This window comes from Mus pahari, chromosome 5 (assembly GCF_900095145.1).
Source record: "Mus pahari chromosome 5, PAHARI_EIJ_v1.1, whole genome shotgun sequence".
Taxonomy (NCBI): Eukaryota; Metazoa; Chordata; class Mammalia; order Rodentia; family Muridae; genus Mus; species Mus pahari.
The window spans coordinates 154,633,473-154,652,901 of record NC_034594.1 but is presented as its reverse complement, the minus strand read 5'-3'; the positions used below and the strand labels follow the sequence as shown (position 1 = coordinate 154,652,901).

Here is a 19,429-nt window from a genome sequence, read left to right as displayed (position 1 = left end):
CTCCCCAGTGCTGGGATTAAAGGTGTGTGCCACCACGCCCGGCTTCTCTGTTCTCTTGTATGCACACATACACACAAGCACAGCCTCCTATTCTTGTGTATGTCACATAACTCATACATATACACACATGCACACACACAAACATATACAGAAGAGAGAATCTTCTGCTCTCATGTATATGCACACACATGAACACACACATACCCAGGCACAGACACAGCTTCCTGTTAATATGTATGAACACGCATGAACACACACACATCAGTTTTTCCTTTTTCTGATAACTGTATCTTTATTGTTTTAGTAAGCTTGGCCTTTTGCTTTTTGTATACTGAAAAAATAAAGTGACTGTAGTATAGGTCTGAACAATATTCATTTTTCATGTTTTCTATATTCTTATTATTTTACTTTGATTTTACTTATTGTGACTTTTACCATGTAATTTCTTTAATGTAGTTAAATTTATTATTTTAGATTTAAACATTTTTAACTTATGATTTTAAAACTTCATGACTTCTAAATTACAATTAGATAGCTAATATCCACTCTAAGATTGTAATAGAATTCTCCCACTTTTTCTAGAATTTTCATGGATTCACATACTATGTCAGATATTACCATAATATAAAATATCCAAATACATAAGAGGATGAATTGTATAAACGGATAGCTTATTGTAGTTATAAGTGTCTACATGGTATGTGTAAATATAAATTTAAACTGCATAATATGATTGTTTATATATGAATATCAAACCATTCGTCATTCTTTTTGTGTGACCTCCACACTTGTGGAGGTCAGAGGGCAGTTTGCAGGAGACAGTTCTCTCCTCCTGCCTTGTGAGTTCTGGGGCTCAAACCTAGATCTTAGGGACAAGAGCCTCTGCCTGCAGAGCCATCCCACAGCCTGTTCTTTGCTCATCATTTTAGACATTTTAATTCATGTCACCTTGTCACTACACTCTGTTGTTTAGGGTGATTTGGGGGTGTGGGGAGACAGCACAGCATGGAGCTTGTGCTAGGCACCAGTCCTCCTTAAGTTCCAAAGTGCTAGAATTACAGGTTGCACCGTGACTCTGGGCCTCTTTTAGATACTATTCTCCAGATGGGCCTCATGTTTAATCTCCCCTATAAACTTAGGTGTTGACTAGATTCCAATTTTTAAAACTCTTTTGCTATTTTTATTGGGATCACATTGTTTATAGGCCAATTTAAGAGGAAAAGACATTTTTATGATTTGAACCTTTGTAGCTGAGAATATGGGCTAATTTGAAAAAAAAAATGTCTTTAAAAACACAAATGTCTCAGCCTCCACAGGCTCCTGTGCAACTGCATTAGTGTACCTCAACAGCTGCCCGGGCTCTTCTCAGGACCTTGTTCTGCAGGTTGAGGGCCATTGACAGAATTCTAGAACCCTGAGCGGGACCTAGTGCCACCAAGAGAGAGCTTCCATCAGAGGAAGCCGGGGCCTTTGATCTCCAGGTCCCCCTGTGACTAAGGCACACCAGCAGCCATGGCCCCTGGGTCACTGGTCAGGGGGCTTCTAAGCAGGGACCAGGTTGGAGGCTGCAGACTAAACACAGAGGCAAGCAGAGGGGATGGACCAGGCTCCTAACCTCACCTTACCACAGTCCAGCGCTCAGGCTCCGGAGACAAGTGTTTCTGGTTGAGGTAAATCGAGTAATTTGGGGACCCAAAAATAGTCCACAGAAAATGATGCATAAAGAAGCTTTGTAAATATGTGACAACAGTGATGACTACCATGAGAGGAAACTGGGATTTGAGTAATTCAAGGTGTGACACAGAGACAGTCCTTTCCCCCAGAGTAGGCCCAGGTCTGAGTAGCCGTCTTGTCCTCCCTCCCCCACACCAGCGTCGTCCTGTTATGACTGGAGAGCAGAGACAAAAGTGGGCCGGTGGGGAACATAGCGTTCAAGTCTTGAGTCTCTTACAGGTGCAGGTTAAAACCTGTGCATTTTTTTTCCCCAAGCCACATCCATGTGGCCACATTCCAGGGCCTCCGCCCCTGGACCCTAAAGGCACCCTTTAGAGCTGTTTTGCTGGAGGTAAAACAGATTAGTTGAATCCCTTTGTGGTGGTTGAGTGAATCCACTTATCAGATCCTCTCAGACTAGCCAGCTGACTTATTACCAGCCCAGGTTGTAACTGCCCCAAGCAAGTTCTGCTGAGAGGGAACCGCGGGGACATCTCCAACTAGGGCACCTGCCCGGGGACAGGTCATCATGATTACCCAGAAGGGACGTGTTCCCATAAAATGCTACAGAGGAGGTGGATTCTGACCTTGGTGGGGGTAAATCAAGGATGGGTGGGGCTGAGGGAGGAGGCCACGGTTGATAGAGTTGTATGGCAGGTGTCCTGGGGAGACTCTGTCCCATGCAGATGGGGCTTACAGGCAGAGTGGACGCTCTGCAGAGATGTCTCAGGTCACGTCTTGAAGATCCAAGTCTCCCAACGCTGCCCTGAGTTAAGCCATCCGTAAAGCAAGGTGTGAAAGGCGTGCAAGAAAGTGTTTAACAGACAGTTGTGGGAGTTCATAGCTGGGATGACACCCACGGAAATGGGTTTCTGCCATGAAGCAGGCATTGTTTAGTGACCATGAAAGGACATGGTACTGTGAAGATGTATGCAAACACTTACGCAGGCCTGGCACATGACAAGCTTCTGAGCGTGTCAGATGCACAATCGCTGCTTAGAAATCGGTGCCGATACATTTTGTATGAATCAATTTTTTAAAAAAAGGGTAATGGGGCTGGAGAGATAACTCAGCGGTTAAGAGCACTGACTGCTCTTCCAGAGGTCCTGAGTTCAATTCTCAGCAACCACATGGTGACTCACAACCATCCGTAATGAGTTCTGATGCCCTCTTCTGGTCTGTCTGAAGACAGCTACAGTGTTTTGTTTTGTTTTGTTTTTTAAAAAAGGGTAATGGAGCTTCCCTACTTATCTCTAAATACTCTGCTGGTTGGGATGAGGGAGAACGTGAAGGAATCACATATGAAATGTGATTTCAATGTTTCTACCTCACTAAAAGCCAAAATATCCTTCTGCCTCTAAGGCTTCCTCACTGGGCTCAAGAGTTAGACAAGCTGAATGTGTGTCTGTAAGATGTATACAGCTCAAGCAGAGTGTGTTGGGGCACACCCGGGATCCCAGCACGTGGGAGTCCTGGGAAGAAGAATTTTTGAGTTTCTGGCTAGCCTATGCTACACAGTGGGACCTTGTTTCAATACACCATCAAGTCCAAAGTAGACTTGGCTTCCCGCCTTGGCTTTGATTGTAGTGTTGTCTTGGCTGTGTAACGCTAAGCTTTCACGTTGTCTTGGTGAATTACCTTGCACTGAAGAGATTACAGGCTTTAATATTTCATAAATGTGGCAGTTTGCATACTAGTGACCCCCATTGGCTCATATATTTGAATACGTTTGGATGCTTTGTTGTATTTGAAAGGATTACATAGATCAGGAGGTGTAGCCTTGTTAGAGGAAGTGGACTATTGAAAACTGTTGGCTGTTAGCATATTCTTCCAAAGTGTTGAATTCAAATTTACAGTTGAGCATTCCTAGTGGGAACTGGATACTCTTGATGAAAAGAAACTACTATCATGGTGTTATTCTGAAACAAAACCCAAGACTTGTCTGGGTTTGATAATACATGCCTTTAATTACAGCACTACAGAGGCAGAGGCAGGCAGAGAGCTCTGCGAGTTCAAGACCGGCCTGGTCTATGAATCAAGTTCCAAACCAGCCAGAGTTCCATAGTGAGACTGTGTCTCCAGAAAACAAAACAAGAAATGTCCCAGGGTTTGGATTCAGAGACTGCGTGTGTGAGACCTGCCAAATGTCTACTCCATGACCTCCTGACCTTTGGAGATGAGAGTGATGGCAGGAATGGCCTGAGCACTATGAGAAGTCTGAGAAAAATGCCGAGTAGTCTTTGTCAGTGTTAAAGTATCGTACAAGTGTTAGACACCTGTTAGTTTTTAAATTCCTGCTGGTAGGAGGAACACAGACTACAAGTAGAGGCATCTGGGCTGTGCTCCTTCCAGTACGTAGAAGCCAAGCCTAGCTTAGAGCCACCATCTCCTAGCCCAGGGGACCCTCTAGCATCGTGACCCTTTCAGAAGAAGCTGGACAGCAAGTGGTAGGGAAAGCGGTCCCCTCCAAAGGTGTCCAAGATGGATAATGAGCTTCTGGGACATGAAGGGAGAAAGCCTGAAGCCACAAAGTGTGACCACTGATTTCCAGAATGTGACAAGAGCACCCCGGACTGCTGGTGACAATGCAAGACAGGTGTGACACAGGCAGTGTCACTCTCCAAGGCCAGTCTTGTTCCCTGTGACTCAGTCACTGTTCCCTGAATAGCACACTGATCCGCACTGACCTCTGAGATTGTGAAGGCCTGGCCCTGCACACATGCTTGTGTTTCTGTGTGCACGCTGATGTAAATGCACTGATGGCTGGGGCTGAGGGCATCAGAGGAAGGGAGGACGTCGGGATGGTCACCGACCGGCTCACACAGTATCAGGCATCCCCTAAGAGGATGCTCAAGATATGATGGGACCTTACATAGAATCCGTGAAAGCTCCAGCTCAGGTCTGACTCCGCGCAGTGGGTCCATTTTCACACCCCAGTTTTGTGTCCTCCCAATGCCATGGAATGTCTCAAGTCTAGGCAGTTTGCAAGAGTCCTAGAAAATGCAGTAAATTCGAAGTAATCTGGAATCACAACCATTGCCAGGATCCTAAAGAGGCCTAAAGGAGAGGAGAGATGGGATAGAAGGGGTGCCCCCATCACCCAAAGAGAAGCTGGTAAACTAGTCCTTCAGTTATGGAAAGTTTGAACGGCTTGGATGGGCGAGAGGCAGATCTCAGGAAACTGGAAGGTCTTTCTGAACACTGCATCCATGGGTCCATCCAAGGTACCACGTGGAGTTAGGGAAGAAAAGCACTCCCAGATAGGTACCCATCCTTGCTGGTCCTCAGATCCAGCTGCTATCCAGAGCTAGAAAGGGTCACTACCAGGTTTCTCCAGCTTCCTAGCCTCCGTGTGTCAGAGTCTCTAGTTTGGGCCATAGAGTGACCTCAGTGACCCAAAAGGTTGGATCCCTTGGAAGTCTGACAGCCAATAAAGCCCCACCTTTAAACCTTGGGCCCGCGGCTATTTGACTGTGAACAGTGGACACAGGGGCTTGCTAGACCTTGTTATTCTTTAATGTGGAGACAGCGGTTGCACTGCATGCCCTCCTGGAGCTGTTGTGAGGAGTAATGACAAGAATTTGAATCTCCTTGAGAAGTGGGCAGCGTGCAGGAGGCCTGAACAAGCAATGGCTCTTGTCCACCTTCCCCCAGCAGTAAGCTGCAGGGACTTGTAACCCAGTCCGCTGGGTCAGGAATCGGGGAAATGGTCAGTCCTTGTGAGGGAAATACTGTAAGCCAGGTCTGGCTTCAGGAATGGCTCTAGTCGGGGACCGAGCGTCCTCATCTCTCAGTCTTTCTTCATCAGCATTGGCAGAGTTTCATGGAGGCAAGATGATGTCAGCCCTTCAGTCTACACACATCTTTATAGACACAACGCAGAGGCCGACTGTCCCCACCCCCCAAGTTCAACCGGGGGGATCGTTACACTTTGTTCCTGAATTCGGGCAAAGCCCCAGTCACTGTTCCAGTTGTCTGGAATTAGTGACAGAGTCATAGCTTCTGAACCTTGGAGACAGAGTCCCGGGAAGGGCCTGGTGTCACGTGGAGAACAGCAAATGGTTGTAGTGGAAAACTACAAAGTCTGCAGTGCTCCACGACCCACCCAATTTCAGAAGCAGCAGATTCGCTTTCTTTTGGTTACCTGCTGACTAATTAGGGGGTCTCTATATCCACTCACCACCCACTGCCACCACTTGTCACACAGCAAAACTGGAAGATCTGAGTGCAGTCCTGTCAGAGGGATCGCCTCGCTCAGGCTCCATTAGGATTTGCCCAGTAGCCACCAGAATTCAGAACTCCATAAAGGGCGCAATTATTCTAATTAACCAAGCTAGTCCCTGTGGTTACCATGACAACTGTTACTGTAGTAAACATCTTCATTCTCTTCCCAGTTTCCCCCTTTAAAAAAATTGTTTATTTATTTTATGTATATGAGTACACTGTCGCTGTGAGCCATCATGTGGTTGCTGGGAATTTTGAATTCAGGACCTCTGCTCGCTCCGGTCGACCGGGTTCACTCAGGCCAGTCCCAGCCTAACGAGTCATTTATTATTATATCTAAGTACACTGTAGCTGTCTTCAGACAGCACTAGAAGAGGGCGTCAGATCTCATTACGGATGGTTGTGAGTCACCATGTGGTTGCTGGGATTTGAACTCAGGACCTTTGGAAGAACAGTCAGTGCTCTTAACCACTGAGCCATCTCTCCAGTTCCCCTTTATTGTTGGTTTTGGTTTTCATTCTTTTGTTTTTGTGCTCATCATCATCCCAGTCTGCAAACTGCCTGGAGCAGGTGCTGGACCAGGTTATTTGTAACTGCAGGATGACCATGGTGCGTCCTACACGAAGCTCCTGCAGTGGGCACCAATGGGGACTGCATGCTTTAGACACACATCCTCCTTCACAAAGACCGGGCCTGAAGATCAGAGAGCCTCATCTGGTTGTCCCTGTCCCCGCCCAGTCCCTTCCCTGTCCACACCCCAGAAGTGAGCTCTGCCTCCACCCCAGGGAAACCTCAGAATCAGCCCGAGCTCATGCAGACTGGCTCATGGCTGTTCTGTGTTTTTGCATACTCCTGTGATCACACTGCCCTTCTCCTTAACCCTCGCCCCCTGCATGTCCAGGCATCTCCTTCCTTGTGTTCAGCCCCTCCCCATCTACTGCTGTATTTTCTTCCTCTGATTCAAACTCCCCTAGAAAATCTCTTTTCATTGAAGCCTCTCTTGCCCCGTCAAGTTCAGTCCATCCATAGATGGGCATAGCTCCTGCGTATCTGGCACAGAACTGGACTCCAAGGACACAGTTGAGCTGCCGCAGAGTTCTAAGTTTCTCAGAGAATGAACCTCTCTTGTATCCAGCCATCCACCCAACACGGCATTTCTCCTTTAGCAGGTCTATTAAAATATTCATCAGACTGGGTGACCTGTCCCTTAGTTGAGGGACTGTCTGAAACACCACTCCATCTACTCCAGGGTAACGCTGGGTTCCAAACACCCAGCTACAGGAACAAGACTTCACATCCTCCGGAACTAAGACCTGACCAGAGCTCTTGGCTTTGTGTTCTCAGGGGACTGCTGGCTGCTGGCTGCCATCGCCTCCCTCACCTTGAATGAAGAAATCCTGGCTCGGGTTGTGCCTCCTGATCAGAGCTTCCAGGAAAACTACGCAGGCATCTTCCACTTCCAGGTAATGTCATGCTTGGCCGAGGCACCTCCTTGCCCTGGCTCAGGGGCTCAGCAGATGCCTGCGGGCTTGACTTGCTCCTCCTCCGCTCCCCAGTCCCTGGTAGTTTGAAAGCTCTGGAGATCAGCTCTGTTCTGCAAAGGATGCTGAAAGAGAGAGACAAGATTTTCCCAACTTGCCCACCATGTGGAATCCCATCAGAACGGCGGGGAGTTGGGATGGAGGTGGTCCATGGAGGTAGATCATGGTGTATAGGAAGTAGGAAGTAAGTAATATGTTCAGGAAGTAATCCCTTAGGGTTTTTTTTTTTAATGTTTATTATTTGAGGTTTGAGATAAAAAGGTTAAAAAGCTTCCTTTTATGATAGCAAGTGAGAGATGATTTTTTTTTTAAAGAAGTGCATGAGACTTTGGAGACACAGATGAGCTCCGCTGGCTTCTTGCTTGGTGAGGGGCACACTTAACATAGGACACCAAAGAGCATCATGGGAACGACAGCAAGGGGCGCTGGGCCGGGGAGAGCCAGATGAGGCCAAGGCTCTGAGTCCCAGTGCCACCCTCTCTTGTCCCCCTTGCCCTGCAGTTCTGGCAATATGGCGAGTGGGTGGAGGTGGTGGTAGACGACAGGCTGCCCACTAAGGATGGCGAGCTGCTCTTCGTGCATTCAGCTGAAGGGAGTGAGTTCTGGAGTGCCCTTCTGGAGAAAGCCTATGCCAAGTAAGTAACCACGCCCTTCCCCGGCACAAGAGCATCTTGCCTCTGCTGCCCTGGACTCCAAAACAGCGGGAGCTATTTTGGGGACTGTTTTGAATAGACGTTCTGTTCTATAAAAGGATGACTTTGGCCCAAATTTGGCTCTTAATTCAAGGAGGTAATATGGGCATGGTGGCTGTTCACATGATGTACTGGTACAAGACAATCATTGCTCTTTTTGAGCAAGTGAGCTGGACCATTCTGGGGCTGACTGCTCTGGCCTTGAGAAAGAACTCTGCTTCTCTGATGGTCCCCCATTGCCTCTTAACTGAAAAGACCAAAAGCTTCTGCCAGTGGGCAAAGCTACCCATTGCAAAGGTAGGAAAACTGTAGAAACTCACCCAGAGTCAATCAGGTGGCTGGTAAGAATGACTTCCCGGTTCTAATCCTAGCTGTGTCTCACCCAACTGGCCCAAAGTTGTGCTGGGTCCACCCAGGATGTCAGCCCTCTGCAGCGGGAGCCTCAGGTGCTAGTTCTGTTGCGCTCACTGCATTAAGATGGAGCTACTGGGTATAGGGTCTCTACAACCCCAGGCCAGAAACTGAGGCAGGGGGCCTTCATGTTCTTAACCAAGAGAACTTGGGGCATAGAGCTCAGGGCATGACCACGGGAACCTGCTGTGTGCTTCTCAGGAAACTGGGTTCACTGCTGAAGTGTCTCCAGCCAACCTCTGTGTCAGGGCTAGAGTCAACACCAGAGGCTGGATCGGAGCATCACCAAGTCCTTCCAGAACATCACTAAGTCCTTCCAGAATGTCACTAAGTCCTTCCAGAGCATCACTAAGTCCTTCCTGGTGCGGCACAAACTCTAAAGCATGTCATAGCCACAGAGGAAAGTAGAGAGATAGTGCCTTGCCTTCCTGGGCACCCCGACAAAGACAAGGAAGATGAAAGCAGAGGACCCCATGAGCTCCCAAGTGGGGGATCTGAGTTGGAGTGGGGTGGCACTTACAGGGATGAAGGCTCCCTGCCTCAGCGTCCAGGGCAGTGAGAGGCAGCATGAATTCCCTTTCAGGATCAATGGGTGCTATGAAGCGCTCTCAGGGGGTGCCACCACCGAAGGCTTTGAAGACTTCACAGGAGGCATTGCTGAGTGGTATGAGCTGAGGAAGCCTCCTCCCAACTTGTTCAAGATCATCCAGAAGGCTTTGGAGAAAGGTTCTCTGCTTGGCTGCTCTATCGATGTAAGTCTCCATCACCCTTGGCAAGCACTCAAGTCTGCCACAGCTCACCTGCCCTCAGCTCCTGAAGCCCAGGGTCACGAGGCAATAGCTCTCTAGGGGGCACCTTTACTATAGTAACAGTGCCTCCAGTCCTTCATCTCCATCCCACTTTCCATTCTAACTGTGCTGAATCACTCCACTCACAGACTGCAGGTTACAGAAAGTTTCCCATCCCCCTTCTGCTGGTCTTGATACCTTGTCCCGCACAAGAGCTGTTTGAACAGCCCTGCAACCTCTCCTCACTCTGTCCCAGTGCTGGTGGGTCCTGGAGAAGATTCCAGGGGGTAGCAGAAGGATCTGCTTCTTCAAAATAGCTTTGCAGGCAAACCTCACCAGGGAGATGGAAAATGAGCCTGGTCCAGGCCCCAGGAGTTTCCCCAAGCTGTGCCCAAAGGATGGGAAAGGAGGGACTTTAAGGAGCTGGCAACCCAATACATGGATTCTGAAGTTAAAAAGTCGCAGTCAGTGCAACTGAGATGGGCGGGGTAGGGGTTGCAGAAACAGAGCATCTTGGCTACAGTTGCCAGTTGGGTGTCTGTCATTAGGCCTCGCACAGACCCTTGTCTGGAAGGTGACTCGTCTGGGGTGGGGGACATGCGCCAACTTGCTCCCTGGTGATCAGCAACTAAAAGTTGCTCCTCCAGGTGGCAGGATGGATGCGCAGAGTTCCCCAGTCTAGGCCTGGGTGCCTTGTGCATCTTTCTGGGCCATTTGTATCCGGGCTGGAGCAGCTACCACCTACTGTCCTTGTGATTGCAGATCACCAGCGCTGCAGATTCTGAGGCCGTTACCTACCAGAAGTTGGTGAAAGGACATGCGTACTCCGTCACCGGAGCCGAGGAGGTATGGGCCCCTGCTAGCGCGTGGCTGTCTGGGGTGGGGCCTCCAGGGCAGCAGCTGCCTGGCACGCGCTGCCCCCTGCTGGTCACAGCGGCAGCTGCAGGCGTTCTTCTGTTACTCTTTAGATCCGCTTTAAAAACAAAACCGGAACCCAGCACTTCCTATTTTATACTCTTCACATTACTGTTCGTGAGGCGTGGTGACTCACACCTGAAATCCTAGCCTCTGTTTCTCAAGGGCTAGGATTTTCTAAAACTATATATATATATTTTTTAATGTGTATTTTAACTTGGCTAACTTTTAACCGCACATGCTGTCTCCATCTAAGTGCCTGGTTTTTTCCCAGCCATTTACAAGTAAGCTGCAGGTATGGTGGGCCTGTCATCCCAGCCTTCGGAGCCTAGACAGGAGGGTCATTTGAGTCCATGTGTTCAGGGGCAGCTCAGATAACCCAATGAAACCTTGTCAAAACAACAAACAAAACAAAACAAACAAACAAAAACCCAAACAAGCATCCTCCTTTTCATCCAACGCCTTAAGCAACTGAGAACGCGTCTCTGAGAGCCTGTGACAGAAGTACCACCTATTACAGTTAGTTAACGGATGTTTAGCTCTAACACCCCAACCACTGACACCGGTCGGTCGGGCGAGCTAGCCAGGCTGTTGGTGTCTCCGGCTGCTGACAAAGATTAAAGGGCCCAGTCTTTAGAGCCAGCTCCTGAGAGCTTTAATTCTCATTTCACTGGCTTCCCTGGATCTTGGGGAGCGAGCTCCTGGGTGCTTAGAGTTTAATTATGATTTTCCAAAGCTGCCCAGCAGTGATCTGAGGGCCAAGGCCCTTCCAGCTTCCATGATCCTCCTCCACCGACTTGTCTGAAGTTGGGGTGTCCAAGCTGGGTATCCAAGCCCCTCCAAGCCTGCATGGCCCTTAGCCCCTCTCTCCTTTCTTTCATTGGATCCTTCAGGTTGAAAGCTCAGGAAGCCTGCAGAAATTGATCCGCATCAGGAATCCCTGGGGACAAGTAGAGTGGACCGGGAAATGGAATGACAAGTAAGACAGGAACAGAGTGGGTAGTCCCCGGGAGCGCGCATCCTACAGGGAGGACGGAGGAGGGCCAAGGACCCAGGGCCAGGGAGAGCACACCCTACTCGGAGGGCTGAGGAGGGCTGGCTGAAGCTCAGAGAGGAGGCACTGTTGGCAGTGTCAAGAAATGAGGTTCTGAGGTCACTCATCACACCGCGTGGGCCCCAGGCCTGTGACTCGCTAAAGGGTTTTGCAAACAGGTCACCACTCAGCACCGGGAAGCCCTGGCCTGGCCCAGGCCTCCAGCGGGGTACATTCTTATCTAGTGAGATGGCCTAGCAGGCAACGATGCTTGGCGCCAAGCCTGATGCCTGGGACCCACATGGAGGAATGAAAGAACCTGCTAGCCACAAGTTATCCTCTAACCTTCATAAAGGCACTTTGGCAGAGCACACCATCACCCTGCTGGAATAGTCGAGGGCGCACACACTCATGCACTGCGTGCGCGCACACAAAAGAAATAAGTGTAAACTGAAAATATAGGAAGAAAAGGCACCGGCATCCTAATAAATCGAGGACATGAACTGTGTGCCAAGAGCAGAGATGAGCCTGTTGCTCCCCAGGGCTTTCCGGTAGCTGTTAAGCTTCAACCCTCTGGGGCAAATGCTCCATTGAGCCTCTCCACCTGGTCCCTTGACTCTTTCCCAGATGTGCTGCCCCTTCCTCCACCCCTTTTCTGGCTTGTTCCAGGCAGCCCTGGCCTCAGCAGAGGACCGCCTATGGGCAGACTTCCTTCCAGGTTGCTCTGGGGGTGGTCCTTGGTGGATTTCCAGCTTCCTGTAAAAGAGCTGCCGGGAGCACCTTCCCTGACACAGCAATGCTCCTTCCTTTGATTTTTGGGCCTTGCTTGTTTTCTACTCTTCTATCCACCATGTTCCAGGAGAGCGTGGCCTCTCCCCTAGCTCCCTGTACAAGCGTCTGTGCTTCTTAGATCATGGTTTCTCCATGGGGTCTGGATGCATGTGGGAGAATCCGTTCCTTTCTAAGGTCTGGGCCCTCGGAAGGTAGTAAAAGTGGGTGTGTTCCGAGCCTCAGCCTTTGGGGACTGTGGAGAGAAAGGGTCATTCCCACACACCGATTCCTAAGGCCTCTCTTCTTGCTTCGCTTTTTTCCAGTTGCCCCAGCTGGAACACGGTTGACCCAGAAGTAAGGGCAAATCTAACAGAACGTCAGGAGGACGGAGAATTCTGGTAAGGCAGCAGGGGCTGCAGGGACATTCCTAACCAGAGCATCAGTCAGAAATGTGTTCAACGTGCTGAGGGCGTGTGGTAGGGCAACCTGGCCCTGCTGCTCTTTATGCACCTAAGTCCCAAGCACGTGGCACACCTCTGTAATCTTAGCTCTCTAAAAATTGAGGAAGAGGACTCTCAAACTGGAGACCATAGCCTCGGCTATCCAGAAAAGACCCGTTTCCAACAAAGAAAAAAAAAATCTCTATATGATCCTAAACAACTTTTAAATCTCTTCAATTTGTCCATTTTAGCTGTGGGGTTGACACTGGGCAATTTCACAAGGGCTGAGAGGAATTCCTTCAGAAATGTTCAGACCCCAAGAGAAAACACTGTGAAAGATAAGAACTTTCCTCCCATCAGTCTCTAAAGAGAGATCTTTGACTCATTAAGAAACCAACTCTAAGGAAGAGATGGCTCAGTGGTTAAGGATGCTCTCTGCTCGTGCAAACCTGAGTTCAGTCCCCAACCCCACATGGTAGCTCATGATTGCCTGTAACTCTAATTCCAGGGGATCTGGCTTCCACAGGCTCCTGCATGTATGCTGGGCACAAAAACTCACTAAAGCAAACACACATAATATTAATAAAGCTTAAAAAGAAAGAAACCAGTTTGTTAATGAGCAGAGAGGGTCCCCTGCGTGTGCATTGCCCCCACAGAACACCTACAGTGGATATTGTTTGTCCCGAGAGCCCATATGTTGTTTCGGTTTGTACTTATTCATGGCTTTCATTCCACAACTGAGAACTCTGGGGTGCAAAGAGAACTCATCAATTTGCTCCAAATCACCCCTTAGAAAGTGGCTTCTACAGAACTAGATTTGGGACCCTCCAAGTCTGGTCATAGCGCCCATCACTGAGTCTTAGCCCCCCATCAACCAGGTAGAAGATTAAGGTTGAGCCAATGCCTTCTGTAACTCGGGACACCCTGTCTCCACTTTGCTAGGATGTCCTTCAGTGACTTCCTGAGACACTACTCTCGCCTGGAGATCTGCAACCTGACCCCGGACACCCTCACCTGTGACTCCTACAAGAAGTGGAAACTCACCAAGATGGATGGGAACTGGAGGCGAGGCTCCACTGCAGGGGGCTGCAGGAATTACCCAAGTAAGGGCCATGACCATGTGTAGCTCCGGTCCCATGGCCCCCTACCTGACTAGCTATACCACTCAGCCTGGAAGCCCAGAGGATTTGGCGCCCACTCAACCAGGCCCCCATTCTCTTCCTTTACCACCAGCCTGTGTCTCAACATCTTTTTTTCCATTTTCTCAGCCTCACTACTTCCTGCATTCATTTGCTGTGATACCCTTTAGACCCCACATCTCCTGGTGGCTGTGATCTTCATCTGGCTTATGGAGGCAGTGCTAAGTTCATAACAAACCACCCCAGGCCCTCATGCACTGCATCCTGGGGCATACCAGCCTCTCGGGGCAGTCTGCCACTTTCTTGTGTGTCAAGTTTACTTGTAAAATATTTAGAGCTGGGTGTTGTACGCCTTTAATCCCAGCACTTGGGAGGCAGAGACAGATGGATCTCAGTGGTGGAGGTCATTGTGCTGTACAGAGTGAGTTCCAGGACAGCCAGGACTACACAGAGGAAATGCTGTCTCAAAAAGACAGACAGACAGACAGACAGACAGACAGACAGACAGACAGAAAGAAAGAAAGAAAGAAAGAAAGAAAGAAAGAAAGAAAGAAAGAAAATAAGAAAGAAAGGCGGGGAGAGAGGAAGGAAGGAAGGAAGGAAGGAAGGAAGGAAGGAAGGAAGGAAGGAAGGAAGGAAGGAAGGAAATGTTGACTGAGCCCAGCCCGTGTCAGGAGAGGGCTCCCCCTCTGCTCTGCTCTGTTGATCCCTTTGTTGATCTCTTCTGTTGTCTTGATGGCTCAGTTCTCTCCTCCTCTTTGTCCCCTAGACCCTGTCTGATCTCGATGACACTGCCAGTCGTAGGGTGGGATGTACATAGAGTACTGGGAACTGTCCCAAAGAGCTTCATCTATGTATTAGTCTTCTCCAAGAAGTCACCCATTTTCCTTTCCAACTTGAGGATGACGGGACTGGGCCATGGGAAGTGGCTGGTCCAAGGCCACAGAGCTTTCTGGGGTTCAAACCCAGGAGGTGTGGCTACGAAGTCACTCTTACTCCGGAAGCAGGCCATGGTCATATCTTGACTCTTGTTGCAGGTGAGGAAACAAAGGCTTGAGGTGATATACCATACCAACAGAGCAAGTAGACCAGCCGGCCAGTCCTTCCAGTCCCTCCAGTCCCAGCACGCAGTCACCAAGTGCCAGTTCTAGAAGCCACCACTGAGAAACCCCTCTGCCACCCACAGAAACACCCTGTTCCTGTTAGATGAGAGGTCCGCAGACACTCTCTCAGGGACCTCAGAGTGAATGTTCTTGGCCTTGGGGACCCTCTGCCTCTATAGTACTTACTGAGTGCCACCAAGGTAGCCTAGAGCTTTGTACACAAGTGAGTGTGGGCCAACACAACTAAGTTTAAAGAAGCAGTTGTAATATGGCTGCCAACACTGAGAGACCGTGCTTCTAATTCTACCCCAGAGGTCATTGTGTGAGGGGTGGGAGACACTCAGACGGGGGAGGGGACCCAGGGTCTTCCTACAGATGGGCTTTGGAAGTATGGGTTGTAGAGGTACCATGAGGGGGAGCAAGAGACACCGATGCTTTCTTGTCTTTGCGTTTGCCAAGGGGTGGGGACCAAAATACAGGCACAGTGTGGGAAGACGTCCTTAGGGAGCACCAAGGCAAGCCAGCGTAATGGCAGAAAAGGAACAATTCCTGATTTAGGTCCACCTGAGATTCACATTGTGCCAGTGGCCCTCCATTCAGTCCCTGAAGAGGTAGAGTCAAAAGGATCAGAAATCCAAGCTCATCCTCAGAGACGTAAGCAAGTGTGAGGCCAGCTTGAGCTGTAAGAACCCAGTGCCAGAGGAGAGAACCAGAGGAAGCAGTCTCCTCAGGATAGCTGCAGGCACATCTGCCTCCATAGCACACCTCTGTCAGTAGCCACTCCATCTAAAGGGTTGTCGTTGGCCTCTTCTGTGCTTCCTCATCTCCCACCGGCTCCTTTTTTCTCATCCTTGACCGACCAGCTCAGCCACAAGGCCAGGCCCGCCCGAGCTCTCAGCTCCTGGTCATTTATTCAGAGCTGGGTTCCTCTGACCCTGTTCCACAGATACCTTCTGGATGAACCCTCAGTACCTAATCAAGCTGGAGGAAGAAGATGAAGATGATGAGGATGGGGAGAGAGGCTGTACCTTCCTGGTGGGTCTCATCCAGAAGCACCGGCGGCGGCAGAGGAAGATGGGCGAGGACATGCACACCATTGGCTTTGGCATCTATGAGGTACGGGCAGAGGATGGGTGGAGCTCTGCCTTGCCCTCCCTTCTCCCAGCCCCAGTCACTCAGACCCCAGAGACAAGACTTGGAATAAGACAGAGGACAGGGAATTTAAGCCAAAATAAAGATGTCAACACAGCCAGACCTAGCAGTAGCTGACCCAAGGTCTGTATAGCTGTTTGTGTCCCCAGGGACCTCCTGGCCCTTCCTCGGGCTCCCACGAGTTCTGTGCTTGGAAAAGACTTCTGTCCTTATTCACATTCCGTAGTCCTAGAATTCTGGTTGGCCCAGCAAAAAAGACTTAAGCTAGAACAGAATATTCTAGAGCACACCAAGAAATATTGTGAAGCTTACAGCTCCTAATGGTCAGAGACCAGCCAAGTCTTTGGCCTGGATGGGCAAGAGCCCACAACAGGATAAAGGAGGGTCATTGTGCTCCCTGGAGACCTGCAGGCTTGCAGCTCTGCTCTCACAAGTCCCTTACTGCTCAAGGGGCCCTCTGTCATTCCAAGCCAAAGCAAAGCCCTGCCTGCTCAACTGCACCAGAGGGGCAGCCTTGTCAAGGCCATCTCTCTCTCTCTCCTTTAAGCTAAGGGCTAGAGTCAGGAGACCTGACTCCATGTGAGGGGGGCTCAGTGACAGAAAACATGGCCTTGCTCGGCAGATGAGCAGAGCACGGAAGACCTCAGCATGGCTGCATAGGTGCCTTTTTGTTTAGTGAGTGAAATCCGGCAATTTACTGAACTCCTGGTCCTGCAAGCCCGCCGCCCGTCATTCCTTCAGCCCTGTGTTTAGCAAGATCACGTGGTAGTCTCAACATAACTTTGGGAACTGGTAAACATTACCAAGCCAGACCTCTGCCCACAAACTCCAAGCACACTTTGCACACTGGGAAACCAGACTAGGTAGGTGTCAGGGAGAAGGTCCAGTTCCTGTGCGCATCCCTGGCAACGTGGCTGCTTCTGATTGGCTGCTGATCTGAGAGCCCCACCCACCAACCTGAGAAATGGGGTTGGACAAAAACCATCAGTTGCAAAGTATACCTAGTCCCTGGACTCTAGGCCTCTGAAACAGAGGCTCTGAAGCTGAGGACTTGGGCAGAATAGCTCAGAAATGCACAGTGAATTGTGTCTGCTCATGCATGCACTTTGAAGTCCAATCCTGGACTTTCAGAGTTGGGCAGGATGTCGTCCGTTATCAGTCCCATTTGACATGTAAGAAAACTAAGGCCAGTGAGGGGAAGTGGCTTAATGGAGGAGATCCATACAGACTGGATGTGGCTGGCTTCCTCCACCTCTACTCAGCCCTACTTTCCCTGAACAAGAGGTGGGTGTGGGCTTCCACACAGCCAGATGGTAACGAAAACCAAGTCACCACATGCATGAATGGTGGTAAGGGCCCATCCACTGCATCACCGGGTCCTAAGATGGTTTCCTTCCGGTGCGGCCTACGTCCTTTGACTTGCAGTGCTGACCTAGTTAATAATGCCGGAGCTACCTAGAAAACACTCGGTGAAGTGTCGGGCACAGTGCTAATGTGTTCACATCTGCTTCCCAAATCTGAACCAGGCCTCCTTTATTTTTCAGGTCCCAGAGGAGGTACGTCGGGCACATGTCAGTCCCCAACCCCAGGCCTCCACCTGCCAACAAGATTGAGGCTTAGCCAACCTGAACTCAGGGAGTAGTGGGAACTTCAGAAGAAGCTAATGGCTAAGGGATGAGCCCTTGACCCCACAGAGGCCCCGTGGAGGTGGCTTCAACTCTGGGGCTGACTGGACTAAACTCAGGGCTAAGTATCTAGAGAGTTCATTAGTGCTTACAGTTTCCCCCATGACACCAGAGTAGCCCTGAGAACAAGCGGGGAGTGAGGGGGGTGGGGGGAGGGTGAGCAGAAGCAGCTCCCAGGCTACGCGACCTTCCATGCATGACATATTCTCTCTGAGTTTGCCTTCTTTTCCAGTGTGAGTAATTAGCCATCACCAATTACTGTGGGCATGAACTGGGGTACGGAAGGCCACAGTTAACAGTAATAAAATGCATAGCAGTCAAATGACTCAAAAGGCCATGTATGAAATGGCCACACCAGGTGCCCAGACCCATCCACGGGCATTCAGATAGACAGTTGAGCTTTACTGAGCTGTGGGCCCAGCCTTGGGTTACATCTAGTTTGCCAGCTAGATGTAAGAAAGGAGCTAGGCTCCTTTCTCTGCCTGTCTTTCCTTTTGTCAGCATGTAAAACACAACCCAGAACAGACCTGGGCCCTTTGTGGGGGAGGAGCCTCTGGCACCCTGATTGTCACCTTGGGCAAGGTGGCTGGGAAAGGGACATTCCTGTCACACCTGGTCATGCCTGAGCTCCTTACCAGTCATGTGATCCTTGGGGTGGAAATTGGCACCATCCCCATTGTCCCTCTGGGAGTGACCACGACAAACTTTCAAGCTCTGTTCTCATTGTTTTGTTTAACCATCAGCTAACAGGGCAGACCAACATACACCTCGGCAAGAACTTTTTCCTCACAACCCGAGCCAGGGAGCGGTCAGATACCTTCATAAATCTCCGGGAGGTCCTCAACCGCTTCAAGCTGCCCCCGGGAGAATATGTCCTTGTTCCCTCCACCTTTGAACCCCACAAGGATGGCGATTTCTGCATCCGAGTCTTCTCGGAGAAGAAGGCTGACTACCAGTAGGTTCTACTACCTCTCCCTGTTCCTGGCCCTGGTCTGCCCTTTGCCTTTCTTTTTCCCTAATACCAGCATCACTTGACAGGTCAGTGTAGGGCTGGAGAGTTCTGAAGGTTCTACTCAAGGAAAAAGCCACTCAGGACACCTTAAGTTGGAACAGGGCAGCTGGGAATGTGAGTGGCTTGCAGTCCAGTTTCACAGTCTGTCTATGAATTACCAATCATTAATATCATCTTAATGGCCCGTGTACACCCTTTATGAGCCCACAACTGGCATAACCCTTGCTTTCCCAGGTCACGTGTAATGGATAATGTCAATGTCCGAAATCGTCCCAGTTTTAGTCAGGAAGTCTCTGGTGGAGTCTTTTAAGTAGATATGACAAGTTCCCACCATTGTCCCTGTGGCCTCAACTCATAGTAGCGTCTGCTACCCTGTCACCCTGTCAGTCATTTAGCCAACAGACAGAACCACCCCTGGACAGTGTAAGCCAAAGGAGGATCACTGAAAGGCTGGAGGGACCCCAGCACTGATGGGGCACCAGGGACAAAATGGGAAGGACAGGAACAAGAGCATTCTGAAGAACCATAGTTGGGACAGCCTTTGCCAAAGACCCAAAGGTCCCATAGATTGTGTCTGATGGGGTGGGCACAGGCCAGTCTCTACCCATCACCTCCTGTGAAAGGGAAGAGGCAGAGGGAGAGAGACCAGGGTACCTTTGCTTCAAGATAATACACGACAGAGGAAGAGCTTCAGTTCAAAACAGCTGTGAACTAATAAATGCCACTAGAGCATGGTGGTGGCTCCCTGCCATGACAGGTCCTCCTGTTTGATTGAAGCTTGCTTCAGGGAAAGGGCTGAGTCATTTCACT

The 19,429-nt window shown here is 49.9% G+C and overlaps 1 protein-coding gene across 1 annotated transcript in view; it reads left to right on the top strand.

The window, feature by feature from the left end:
* Capn2 (calpain 2) overlaps positions 1 to 19,429 on the top strand; it is a 52,389-nt gene that overhangs the window by 17,809 nt on the left and 15,151 nt on the right. The window contains exons 3-12 of the mRNA XM_021197777.2: positions 7,282 to 7,400; positions 7,980 to 8,113; positions 9,165 to 9,333; positions 10,132 to 10,215; positions 11,178 to 11,263; positions 12,412 to 12,486; positions 13,471 to 13,631; positions 15,717 to 15,886; positions 17,467 to 17,478; positions 18,351 to 18,562. Coding sequence (XP_021053436.1) covers positions 7,282 to 7,400; positions 7,980 to 8,113; positions 9,165 to 9,333; positions 10,132 to 10,215; positions 11,178 to 11,263; positions 12,412 to 12,486; positions 13,471 to 13,631; positions 15,717 to 15,886; positions 17,467 to 17,478; positions 18,351 to 18,562 — 1,222 coding nt within the window. The remainder of the gene's footprint in view (positions 1 to 7,281; positions 7,401 to 7,979; positions 8,114 to 9,164; positions 9,334 to 10,131; positions 10,216 to 11,177; positions 11,264 to 12,411; positions 12,487 to 13,470; positions 13,632 to 15,716; positions 15,887 to 17,466; positions 17,479 to 18,350; positions 18,563 to 19,429) is intronic.